General features: G+C 41.7%; 1 gene segment (V, D, J or C); it reads right to left on the bottom strand.

Moving 5' to 3' along the window:
- Nucleotides 1-12593: 12593 nt before the first annotated feature.
- On the bottom strand, nucleotides 12594-13156 carry LOC101680710. The segment is given in 2 exon segments: nucleotides 12594-12949; nucleotides 13049-13156. Coding segments are annotated over 2 exon segments (402 nt in total).
- Nucleotides 13157-13582: the final 426 nt, after the last annotated feature.

Here is a 13582-nt window from a genome sequence, read left to right as displayed (position 1 = left end):
GGCATGGTAGGGCATTCATGTGGGGACTGCAAAAAGGCTGTGCTTCTGTTGGCTGGCAAGGCTCCCAGGCACTCACCGGAGCCAGGCACCACTCACTCTCAGGCACGCTGGTGGTTCAGGGACCTAGACCTGGTTTCTCTGCCACACTCTCTCTGGCTCTGTGCCAGGGGTGGCTGTCCTGTGTCTGGGGATGTAAGCCCTGACCCTAACACCCCGATTCCCGCAATTTCCCCCCCAGTGTTCCTTTGCTCTTTTTGAGTGCTTTCTACCAGACTCCGGAGTTAATGCTGGTCCCCAGGTATAGGGCACTCTCGTATTGGGATATTACTTTTCAATGGGTCGCCTCTGGTGACTCCCTCCCCCTTTTGTTTATTTTCCAATATCAGTCTGACTTTCCCACTCCACCTTACCTGCCCACTGGTGTCTTCTGCTCCAGTAGAGATCCAGACGTGTATAATTCTGCTCTCAGGCTGATTTTGTGGGTGATTGGACTTCTTTTGAAGGTAATCAGCTCACTTTAGGGTACAGGTTGAAAGGGCGCCTCCTCCTACTTCCCGCCATCTTGTCTCCCGCGGTCTTCCATCTTTTTGTGTCTTCTTCAATTACTTTCATGAGTGTTCTGTAGTTCCTCGAGTACAGATCCTTTACCTCTTTGGTTAGATTCATTCCCAGGTATTTTATGGTTCTTGGTGCTATAGTAATGGAATCGATTCTATAATTTCACTTTCTGTATTTTCATTGTTAGTGATTAAGTACGCCACTGATTTCGTTACATTGACTTCATATCCTGCCCCGTTGCTGAATTGTTGTATGAGTTCTAGCAGTTTGAGGGTGGAGTCTTTTGGGTTTTCTATATAAAGAATCATGTCATCTGAGAAGAGAGAGAGTTTGACTTCTTCATTGTCAATTTGGATACCTTTTTTTTTTCTCTTTGTTGTCTGATTGCTGTTGCTAGGACTTCTAATACTATGTTGAACAAGAGTGGTGAGAGTGGGCATCCTTGTCGTGTTCCTGAACTTAATGGGAAGGCTGCAAGCTTTTTCCCATTGAGGATGATATTTTCTGTGGGTCTTTCATAGATAGATTTGATGAAGTTCAGGAATGTTCCCTCTATCCCTATACTTTGAAGCGTTTTAATCAGGAACAGATGCTGGATTTTGTCAAATGCTTTTTCTGCATCAATTGAGAGGACCATGTGGTTCTTATCTCAATCTCTTCAATAAATGGTGCTGGCAAAACTGGACAGCTATATGTAGAAGAATGAAACTTGACGATTCTCTCACACCATACACAAAGATAAACTCAAAATGGATAAAAGACTTCAACATGAGACAGGAATATATCAGAATCTTAGAGGAGAATATAGGCAGTAACGTCTTCGATATCAGCCACAGCAACTTCTTTCAAGATATGTCTCCTAAGTAGAAAGTTGGATGTCAGCGTGCCGAGCAGGTCTACAGGGCCAGTGAGTCTGCAGCTGGGGCACAGGCTGAGAGTGCCACTGCAGTGGGTTTCACTAAACCTGCCATCAGTATCTCCCCATGGGCTGCTGGATCACATCCCCAGACAAGTGATGGGTGAGCAGAGCAGGTGAGAAGAAAATGTAGAGTCATTGAGGAAACCTGTTCCAATTTTAGTATATGTGCTGCTGAAGTGAACAAGGTCATTGAGGAAACCTGGCAGAACTAAAGGCAATCCTGAAGTGGCCCATATTTGGGAGAAGAGGGTAGGGTGAAAAGAAGATGGGCTTGAAGAACTCTTGTCAAATCTTCTGCTCTTTGCCCATCCCATACTCTGTGACAAATGCTGCCTATATTTTTCAGGTGCCAGTATGCTGCAGGGTGGCCATGTCAACTAGTGTGTAGGTCCAGATAGGCACCTTTAGTACATGATCCCTGTGCCCCCTCTTCTACCCCCTCCCCTATGCAAGGTGAGTACTACCTGAAGAGACTTGGTCTTTCCTCTGTAATTTCTTCTAAGGGTTTTAAAGTTGACTGCCTTTTCACAGGAGGTGTGTAGCAGGTGGCAGTATGGAGGAGAGGTTAAGATTGTATTTGTGGTGCCTGGAGCCCTCTGCTCAGGGCTCAACCTCCCTTCTCTCTGAATTTATCAGGACTTCTGTCCTTCTCCAGTGCAAAGTGCCAGTGACAGAGTATCTGCTAACCCATGGAGAAGATAAGCACATATGCAAGATTTACTATACACCTGTGAAGTATGATGGCCACATAAGAAATGCAACAGAATGAACATTACATATCATTGGAAATAGAATTATTGGAAAAGACAGACTCCAGAAAATTAATACACACAATAAATCTAACCTTCTGGGTATAGGGAAATATCATTAGCAATAAGACCCAAGAAAACCAGAGCAAAGAGTTAAGTCAATGGAGTTGAAGGAAATTGGAAGGGGATATGAACCATGAGAGACTATGGATTCTGAAAAACAATCTGAGGGTTTTGAAGGGGCGGGGGGTGGGAGGTTGGGGAACCAGTTGGTGGGTATTAGAGAGGGCAAGGATTGCATGGAGCACTGGGTGTGGTGCAAAAATAATGAACTCTGTTACACTGAAAAGAAATAAACAAAATTGCATAAAAAAATATGTGTCTCCAAAGGCAAAGGATACAAAAGCTAAAATGAACTTTGGGACTTCATCAAAATCAAATCTTCTGCACAGCAAAGGAAACAGTCAAAAAAACAAAGAGGCAACACCACTTCCTCATATCAGGGAGATAATATGATAGTTGTCTTTCTCCTCCTGACTTATTTCGCTAAGCATGATACGCTCTAGTTCCATCCATGTTGTCGCAAATGGCAAGATTTCATTTCTTTTGATGGCTGTATAGTATTCCAGTGTGTATATATACCACATCTTCTTGATCCATTCATCTGTTGATGGACATCTAGATTCTTTCCATAGTTTGGCTATTGTGGACATTGCTGCTATAAACATTCGAGTACATGTGCCCCTTTGGATCACTACGTTTGTATCTTTAGGGTAAATACCCAATAGTGCAATTGCTGGGTCATAGGGCAGTTCTATTTTCAACATTTTGAGGAACCTCCATGCTGTTTTCCAGAGAGGAAGTGGTGTTGCAACATGGGGGCTTAAGTGGGTACGAGAAAAATAAATGAAAGAAGATGGGATTGGGAGGGAGGCAAACCATAAGTGACTCTTAATCTCACAAAACAAACTGAGGGTTGCTGGGGGGAAGGGGGTTTGGGAGAAGGGGGTAGTATTATGGATATTGGGAAGGGTATGTGATTTGGTGAGTGCTGTGAAGTGTGTAAACCTGGTGATTCACAGACCTGTACCCCTGGGGATAAAAATATATGTTTATAAAAAATAAAAAATTATATTAAAAAAAACAAGCATGGAGAGGTTTAAAATCAAATCAAGATAATTAAGACCTCTGGGAAGGAGAAAATGGAATAGGAAAAGGGACAATTATATAGGGGGTTCGAAATGTATTTGGAATTTTTATTTATTTAAAATAAAGACATGAAGCAAAATTTGAAAAAAAAAAAAAAAAACAAAGAGGCAACCCACAGAATAGGAGAAGATATTTGAAAATGACAGTACAGACAAAAGGTTGATATCCAAGATCTATAAAGAACTCCTGAAACTCAACACGCACAAAACAGACAATCATATCAAAAAATGGGCAGAAGATATGAACAGACACTTCTCCAATGAAGACACACATATGGCTATCAGACACATGAAAAAATGTTCATCATCACTAGCCATCAGGGAGATTCAAATTAAAATCACTTTGAGATACCACCTTACACCACTTAGAATGGCCAAAATTAGCAAGACAGGAAACAACATTTGTTTTAGGGGATGTGGAGAAAGGGGAACCCTCTTCCACTGTTGGTGGGAATGCAAGTTGGTGCAGCCTCTTTGGAGAACAGTGTGGAAATTCCTCAAGAAATTAAAAATAGAACTTCCCAATGACCCTGCAATTGCACTACTAGGTATTTACCCCAAAGATACAGATGTCGTGAAAAGAAGGGCCATCTGTACCCCAATGTTTATAGCAGCAATGACCACGGTCGCCAAACTGTGGAAAGAACCATTTGCCCTCCAACAAATGAATGGATAAGGAAGATGTGGTCCATATATATTATGGAGTATTATGCCTCCATCAGAAAGGATGAAAACCCAACTTTTGTAGCAACATGGATGGCACTGGAAGATTTTATGCTGAGTGAAATAAATCAAGCATAGAAATCCAATTATCATATTGTTTCACTTATTTATGGAGCATAACAAATAGCATGGAAGACATGGGGAGGTAGAGAGGAGAAGGGAGTTGGGGTAAATTGGAAGGGGAGGTGAATCATGAGAGACTATGGACTCTGAAAAACAATCTGAGGGGTTTGAGTGGCGGGGGGTGGGAGGTTGCGGTACCAGGTGGTGGGTATTACAGAGGGCATGGATTGCATGGAGCACTGGGTGTGGTAAAAAATAATGAATACTGTTTTTCTGAAAATAAATAAATTGAAAAAACTAAAAAAAAAAAAAAAAAGAAAGAAAGAAAGAAAGAAGTTACGAACAGACACTTCTCCAATGAAGACATACAAATGGCTATCAGACACATGAAAAAATGTTTATCATCACTAGCCATCAGTGAGATTCAAATCAAAACTCCATTGAGCCCACAGTCGCTGAACTGTGGAAAGGACCAAGATGCCCTTCAATGGAAGAATGGATAAGAAAAATGTGGTCCATATACACTATGGAGTATTATGCCTCCATCACAAAGTTGAATACCCATATTTTGTATCAACATGGTTGGGACTGGAAGAGAGCATGGTGAGTGAAATAAGTCAAGCAGAGAGCGTTAATTATCATGTGGTTTCACTTACTTGTGGAATTTAGGAATAACACAGATGACATTAGGAGATAGAAAGAAAAAGTGAATTGGGGTAATTCAGAGGGGAAGATGATCCATGAGAGACTGTGGACTCTGAGCAACAAACTGAGTGTTCTGGAAGGGGGGGGGTGCGGGGATGGATGATCCTGGTGGTCGGTATTAAGGAGAGCATCTAGTGTATGTATCACAGGGCATGGTGCATAAACAATGAATCTTGGAAGTCTGAGAAAATAAAATTAAATTTAAAATGTTTTATATTCAGACGAGATCGGGCGCGTTCAGGGTGGTATGGCCTTCAATGGACTAATGGATAAGGGAGATGTGGTCCATATACACTATGGAGTATTATGCCTCCATCAGAAAGGATGAATACCCAACTTCTGTAGCAACATGGATGGGACTGGAAGAGATTATGCTGAGTGAAATAAGTCAAGCAGAGAGAGTCAATTATCATATGGTTTCACTTATTTGTGGAGCATAACAAAAAGCATGGGGGACATGGGGAGTTAGATAGGAGAAGGGAGTTGGGGGAAATTGGAAGGGGACGTGAATCATGAGAGACTATGGACTCTGAAAAACAATCTGAGGAGTTTGAAGTGGCGGCGGTGTGGGAGGTTGGGGTACCAGTGGGTGGGTATTATAGAAGGCACGGATTGCATGGAGCACTGGGTGTGGTGAAAAAATAATGAATACTGTTATGCTGAAAATAAATTAATAAAAAAAATAAAAGAAAAAAAATGTTTTTTTTTTTTATTTTTTATTTTTTATAAACATATATTTTTATCCCCAGGGGTACAGGTCTGTGAATCACCAGGTTTACACACTTCACAGCACTCACCAAATCACATACCCTCCCCAATGTCCATAATCCCACCCCCTTCTCCCAAACCCCCTCCCCCCGGCAACCCTCAGTTTGTTTTGTGAGATTAAGAGTCACTTATGGTTTGTCTCCCTCCCAATCCCATCTTGTTTCATTTATTCTTCTACCCACTTAAGCCTCCATGTTGCATCACCACTTCCTCATATCAGGGAGATCATATGATAGTTGTCTTTCTCTGCTTGACTTATTTCGCTAAGCATGATACGCTCTAGTTCCATCCATGTTGTTGCAAATGGCAAGATTTCATTTCTTTTGATGGCTGCATAGTATTCCATTGTGTATATATACCACATCTTCTTGATCCATTCATCTGTTGATGGACATCTAGGTTCTTTCCATAGTTTGGCTATTGTGGACATTGCTGCTATAAACATTCGGGTGCATGTGTCCCTTTGGATCACTACATTTGTATCTTTAGGGTAAATACCCAATAGTGCAATTGCTGGGTCATAGGGCAGTTCTATTTTCAACATTTTGAGGAACCTCCATGCTGTTTTCCAGAGTGGCTGCATCAGCTTGCATTCCCACCAACAGTGTAGGAGGGTTCCCCTTTCTCCGCATCCTCGCCAGCATCTGTCATTTCCTGACTTGTTGATTTTAGCCATTCTGACTGGTGTGAGGTGATATCTCATTGTGGTTTTGATCTGTATTTCCCTGATGCCGAGTGATATGGAGCACTTTTTCATGTATCTGTTGGCCATCTGGATGTCTTCTTTGCAGAAATGTCTGTTCATGTCCTCTGCCCATTTCTTGATTGGATTATTTGTTCTTTGGGTGTTGAGTTTGCTAAGTTCTTTATAGATTCTGGACACTAGTCCTTTATCTGATATATCGTTTGCAAATATCTTCTCCCATTATGTCAGTTGTCTTTTGATTTTGTTAACTGTTTCCTTTGCTGTGCAAAAGCTTTTGATCTTGATGAAATCCCAATAGTTCATTTTCGCCCTTGCTTCCCTTGCCTTTTGCGTTGTTCCTAGGAAGATGTTGCTGCGGCAGAGGTCGAAGAGGTTGCTGCCCATGTTCTCCTCAAGGATTTTGATGGATTCCTTTCGTACATTGAGGTCCTTCATCCATTTTGAGTCTATTTTTGTGTGTGGTGTAAGGAAATGGTCCAATTTCATTTTTCTGCATGTGGCTGTCCAATTTTCCCAGCACCATTTATTGAAAAGGCTGTCTTTTTTCCATTGGACATTCTTTCCTGCTTTGTCGAAGATTAGTTGACCATAGATTTGAGGGTCTATTTCTGGGCTCTCTATTCTGTTCCATTGATCTATGTGTCTGTTTTTGTGCCAGTACCATGCTGTCTTGATGATGACAGCTTTGTAATAGAGCTTGAAGTCCGGAATTGTGATGCCACCAACGTTGGCTTTCTTTTTCAATATCCCTTTGGCTATTCGAGGTCTTTTCTGGTTCCATATGAATTTTAGAATTATTTGTTCCATTTCTTTGAAAAAGATGGATGGTACTTTGATAGGAATTGCATTAAATGTGTAGATTGCTTTAGGTAGCATAGTCATTTTCACAATATTTATTCTTCCAATCCAGGAGCATGGAACATTTTTCCATTTCTTTGTGTCTTCCTCAATTTCTTTCATGAGTACTTTATAGTTTTCTGAGTATAGATTCTGTGTCTCTTTGGTTAGGTTTATTCCTAGGTATCTTATGGTTTTGGATGCAATTGTAAATGGGATTGACTCCTTAATATCTCTTTCTTCTGTCTTGCTGTTGGTGTAGAGAAATGCAACTGATTTCTGTGCATTGATTTTATATCCTGACACTTTACTGTATTCCTGTATAAGTTCTAGCAGTTTTGGAGTGGAGTCTTTTGGGTTTTCCACATATAGTATCATATCATCTGCGAAGAGTGATAATTTGACTTCTTCTTTGCCGATTTGGATGCCTTTAATTTCCTTTTGTTGTCTGATTGCTGAGGCTAGGACCTCTAGTACGATGTTGAATAGCAGTGGTGATAATGGACATCCCTGTCGTGTTCCTGACCTTAGCGGAAAAGCTTTGAGTTTTTCTCCATTGAGAATGATATTTGCGGTGGGTTTTTCATAGATGGCTTTGATGATATTGAGGTATGTGCCCTCTATCCCTACACTTTGAAGAGTTTTGATCAGGAAGGGATGTTGTACTTTGTCAAATGCTTTTTCAGCATCTATTGAGAGTATCATATGGTTCTTGTTCTTACTTTTATTGATGTGTTGTATCACATTGACTGATTTGCGGATGTTGAACCAACCTTGCAGCCCTGGAATAAATCCCACTTGGTCGTGGTGAATAATCCTTTTAATGTACTGTTGAATCCTATTGGCTAGTATTTTGTTGAGTATTTTCGCATCTGTGTTCATCAAGGATATCAGTCTATAGCTCTCTTTTTTGGTGGGATCCTTGTCTGGTTTTGGGATCAAGGTGATGCTGGCCTCATAAAATGAGTTTGGAAGTTTTCCTTCCATTTCTATTTTTTGGAACAGTTTCAGGAGAATAGGAATTAGTTCTTCTTTAAATGTTTGGTAGAATTCCCCCGGGAAGCCGTCTGGCCCTGGGCTTTTGTTTGTTTGGAGATTTTAATGACTGTTTCAATCTCCTTACTGGTTATGGGTCTGTTCAGGCTTTCTATTTCTTCCTGGTTCAGTTGTGGTAGTTTATATGTTTCTAGGAATGCATCCATTTCTTCCAGATTGTCAAATTTATTGCCGTAGAGTTGCTCATAGTATGTTCTTATAATAGTTTGTATTTCTTTGGTGTTAGTTGTGATCTCTCCTCTTTCATTCATGATTTTATTTATTTGGGTCCTTTCTCTTTTCTTTTTGATAAGTTGGGCCAGGGGTTTATCAATTTTATTAATTCTTTCAAAGAACCAGCTCCTAGTTTCGTTGATTTGTTCTATTGTTTTTTTGGTTTCTATTTCATTGATTTCTGCTCTGATCTTTATGATTTCTCTTCTCCTGCTGGGCTTAGGGTTTCTTTGTTGTTCTTTCTCCAGCTCCTTTAGGTGTAGGGTTAGGTTGTGTACCTGAGACCTTTCTTGTTTCTTGAGAAAGGCTTGTACCGCTATATATTTTCCTCTCAGGACTGCCTTTGTTGTGTCCCACAGATTTTGAACCGTTGTGTTTTCATTATCATTTGTTTCCATGATTTTTTTCAATTCTTCTTTAATTTCCCGGTTGACCCATTCATTCTTTAGAAGGATACTGTTTAGTCTCCATGTATTTGGGTTCTTTCCAAACTTCCTTTTGTGGTTGAGTTCTAGCTTTAGAGCATTGTGGTCTGAAAATATGCAGGGAATGATCCCAATCTTTTGATACCGGTTGAGTCCTGATTTAGGACCGAGGATGTGATCTATTCTGGAGAATGTTCCATGTGCACTAGAGAAGAATGTGTATTCTGTTGCTTTGGGATGAAATATTCTGAATATATCTGTGATGTCCATCTGGTCCAGTGTGTCATTTAAGGCCTTTATATCCTTGCTGATCTTTTGCTTGGATGACCTGTCCATTTCAGTGAGGGGAGTGTTAAAGTCCCCTACTATCATTGTATTATTGTTGATGTGTTTCTTTGATTTTGTTATTAATTGGTTTATATAGTTGGCTGCTCCCACATTGGGGGCATAGATATTTAAAATTGTTAAATCTTCTTGTTGGACAGACCCTTTGAGTATGATATAGTGTCCTTCCTCATCTCTTATTATAGTCTTTGGCTTAAAATCTAATTGATCTGATATAAGGATTGCCACTCCTGCTTTCTTCTGATGTCCATTAGCATGGTAAATTCTTTTCCACCCCCTCACTTTAAATCTGGAGGTGTCTTCGGGCTTAAAATGTGTTTCTTGGAGGCAACATATAGATGGGTTTTGTTTTTTTATCCATTCTGATACCCTGTGTCTTTTGACAGGGGCATTTAGCCCATTCACATTCAGGGTAACTATTGAGAGATATGAATTTAGTGCCATTGTATTGCCTGTAAGGTGACTGTTACTGTATATGGTCTCTGTTCCTTTCTGATCTACCACTTGTAGGCTCTCTCTTTGCTTAGAGGACCCCTTTCAAGATTTCCTGTAGAGCTGGTTTGGTATTTGCAAATTCTTTCAGTTGTTGTTTGTCCTGGAAGCTTTTAATCTCTCCTTCTATTTTCAATGATAGCCTAGCTGGATATAGTATTCTTGGCTGCATGTTTTTCTCGTTTAGTGCTCTGAAAATATCATGCCAGCTCTTTCTGGCCTGCCAGGTCTCTGTGGATAAGTCAGCTGCCAATCTAATATTTTTACCATTGTATGTTACAGACTTCTTTTCCCGGGCTGCTTTCAGGATTTTCTCTTTGTCATTGAGACTTGTAAATTTTACTATTAGGTGACGGGGTGTGGGCCTATTCTTATTGATTTTGAGGGGCATTCTCTGAACCTCCTGAATTTTGATGCTTGTCCCCTTTGCCATATTGGGGAAATTCTCCCCAATAATTCTCTCCAGTATACCTTCTGCTCCCCTCTCACTTTCTTCTTCTTCTCGAATCCCAATTATTCTAATGTTGTTTCGTCTTATGGTGTCACTTATCTCTCGAATTCTCCCCTCGTGGTCCAGTAGCTGTTTGTCCCTCTTTTGATCAGCTTCTTTATTCTCTGTCATTTGGTCTTCTATATCACTAATTCTTTCTTCTGCCTCATTTATCCTAGCAGTGAGAGCCTCCATTTTTGATTGCAGCTCATTAATAGCTTTTTTGATTTCACCTTGTTTAGATTTTAGTTCTTTTATTTCTCCAGAAAGGGCTTTTATATCTCTCGAGAGGGTTTCTCTAATATCTTCCATGCCTTTTTCGAGCCCGGCTAGAACCTTGAGAATTGTCATTCTGAACTCTAGGTCTGACATATTACCGATGTCTGTATTGATTAGGTCCCTAGCCTTCGGTACTGCCTCTTGTTCTTTTTTTTGTGTTGAATTTTTACGTCTTGTCATTTTGTCCAGATAAGAGTAAATGAAGGGGCAAGTAAAATACTAAAAGGGTGGCAACAACCCCAGGAAAATATGCTTTAACCAAATTAGAAGAGATCCAAAATCGTGAGTGGGGAGAAAGGGGATAAAAAGTGGTTCAAAAAGGAAGGAGAAGAGAGAAAAAAAAAAAAAAAAAAAAAAAAAAGAAAAGAAAGAATTTTAAAAAAAAGAAAACACCTAAGAAAAATGTAAAAAAAAATATATATATATATATTAGATAAACTAGTAAAAAATCGTTAAAAAAGAAAAAGGTAACAGTTAAAAAAAAAAAAATTACCTGAAGGCGAGAAAAAAAAAAAATGAAAAAGAAAAAATTAAATTAACTGCAAGACTAAAAAAAATCACAGGAAAAAAGCCATGAGTTCCGTGCTTGGCTTTCTCCTCCTCTGGAATTCTGCTGCTCTCCTTGGTATTGAAACCGCACTCCTTGGTAGGTGAACTTGGTCTCGGCTGGATTTCTTGTTGATCTTCTGGGGGAGGGGCCTGTTGTAGTGATTCTCAAGTGTCTTTGCCCCAGGCGGAATTGCACCGCCCTTACCCGGGGCCGGGGTGAGTAATCCGCTCGGGTTTGCTTTCAGGAGCTTTTGTTCCCTGAGCGCTTTCCGTAGAGTTCCAGAGGACGGGAATACAAATGGCTGCCTCCTGGTCTCCGGCCCGGAGGAGCCGAGAGCCCAGGGCCCCACTCCTCAGTGCGCCCTCAGAGAACAGCGCCCAGTTACTCCCGTCTGCCTGACCTCCGGCCGCGCTCCGAGCTCACCGAGCCTGCGACCGGTTCAAGGTAACACGGAGCTGCGAGCTTACTGTCAGCTCTGTCTCTGTAGCTGGCTTTCCCGTTCCAATACCCGCAAGCTCTGCGACACTCAGACACCCCCGATCCTTCTGTGACCCTGCGGGACCTGAGGCCACGCTGACCCCGCATGGGCTTCGCCCCGGTTTAGCCTCTGGAGCGATGTCCCTCAGCGGAACAGACTTTTAAAAGTCCTGATTTTGTGCGCGGTTGCTCCGCCGCTTGCCGGGAGCCGGCCCCTCCCCCCGGGGTCTATCTTCCCGTCGCTTTGGATTCACTTCTCCGCCGGTCCTACCTTTCAGAAAGTGGTTGATTTTCTGTTTCCAGAATTGCTGTTCTTCTTCTCTTCGATCTGCCGATGGATTTTCAGGTGTTTGCAATCTTTAGATAAGCTATCTAGCTGATCTCCGGCTAGCTGAAGCAGTCTCAGCTTGCTACTTCTCCGCCATCTTGACTCCTCCTCCGAAAAAAAATGTTTTGTATTCTCTTGGGTGTATATGTGTGTCTCTGGGTGTGTTTGTGATCTTCAGACTCTGTATCCACACAACATCCTGGTGCAGGTTTCCTCTTCTTTCCCACGATGTCATTAACATTGATACCATGAGTATAATTCAAGATTGAGACTGTACCACGGCTGTTAATTCTCTTGCTTTGTATTGTTGATGCCTCTGTAGGCTCATATGCAGCATGCGCTTTACACTGGTTTTGACAAGTTTTCACACTGGGCTGGGTGGTCTTCTAATGAACAGAAAGAGTAGCTGGGACTCCTGTAAGGTTCAGATGACATACATGGAGGTATTTGTAATTCATTGATAATTGGTAATTCAAAGGCAAAGCTATATTCTTGTGGTTTGCTTCATGGAGAAAAAGAGGTATTTCAGATGGAAGAAAAAAAATTAAATATCCCTGTGGACAGCTGAGAGTATAGAGAGGAAATCTCTGATCTCAAAAGGAAGTCTTACCGCACTGCACCTCCTCCTCTATCTGATCTCTGCTGTGGATACTGAGCGCTCTCTGCGGCTCTGAGTGCCCCTGCAGCGCAGTACATCCTGTGTCAACACGGAAGTTTCTGTCCTGGCTCACACTGAGGGCCTCTCACTGTGTCTGTTGCACAGTAATACAGGGCCGTGTCCTCTGCTCTCAGGCTATTCATCTGCAGATACAGCATATTCTTGCCATTGTCTCTGGAGATGGTGAATCGGCCCTTCACAGAGTCTGCGTAGCTTGTGCTACTTCCACCACCGCTAATATCTGCGACCCACTGCAGCCCCTTCCCTGGAGCCTGGCGGACCCAGTCCATGTAGTAGTTGCTGAAGGTGAATCCAGAGGCTGCACAGGAGAGTCTCAGGGATCCCCCAGGCTTCACCAGGTCTCCCCCAGACTCCACCAGCTGCACCTCACACTGGACACCTGCAGACACATGACATCTCAGTCAGGAAACTGTCACACACCCATTGTTTCTCTCACTCATATCCACTCACATATTCATTTTTTTTCTCCATAAATTACCTTTTAAAAGAGCAAGAAGGAAAACCGAGCCCAATACAAATTCCATGGTGAGTTGTCTGTATTCTCTCCTGATCACTGAATGAACACCTGGGTATTCCGGGCCTGGGGCTCCTCTCCTAGCTGCAGGATCTTGGCTGTGCTGGTTAAATCAGCAGAAGGCAGGCCCTATTTGCATGTCCTCTGGCTATATATTCAGCTTGGGGATCTATTCTTACAGAGAAGCAATGACCCAAGCTGTTGGAATGCCTTTAATTTAGTGGTAATGACCTATTTTGAAAAAAAAAAAAAGTTTTTTATTATATAACATTCCATGGTGTATACTTGTGTTTATAAGGTGTCCATGAACATATATGGGGTGATATTGATCTCAGGATCTAGGTCAGTGCTACCCCCCACAGGAGCTGCTGCCCTTCCCCTGAATCATCTGCAGGACAGAGTGTGAAGCTATGAGGCATGTGCAGCTCCTCTTGTAATGGGGATGGATTGATTTTGCTTATTTTATAGTTTACCATAAATAGAGAATAAATCAGTATC

Source organism: Mustela putorius, unplaced genomic scaffold (genome assembly GCF_011764305.1).
Source record: "Mustela putorius furo isolate JIRA1106 unplaced genomic scaffold, ASM1176430v1.1 tig00001692_pilon_pilon_pilon, whole genome shotgun sequence".
Taxonomy (NCBI): Eukaryota; Metazoa; Chordata; class Mammalia; order Carnivora; family Mustelidae; genus Mustela; species Mustela putorius.
Note: the sequence above shows the minus strand (reverse complement) of the source record. Positions and strands in the feature narration are given on the sequence as shown.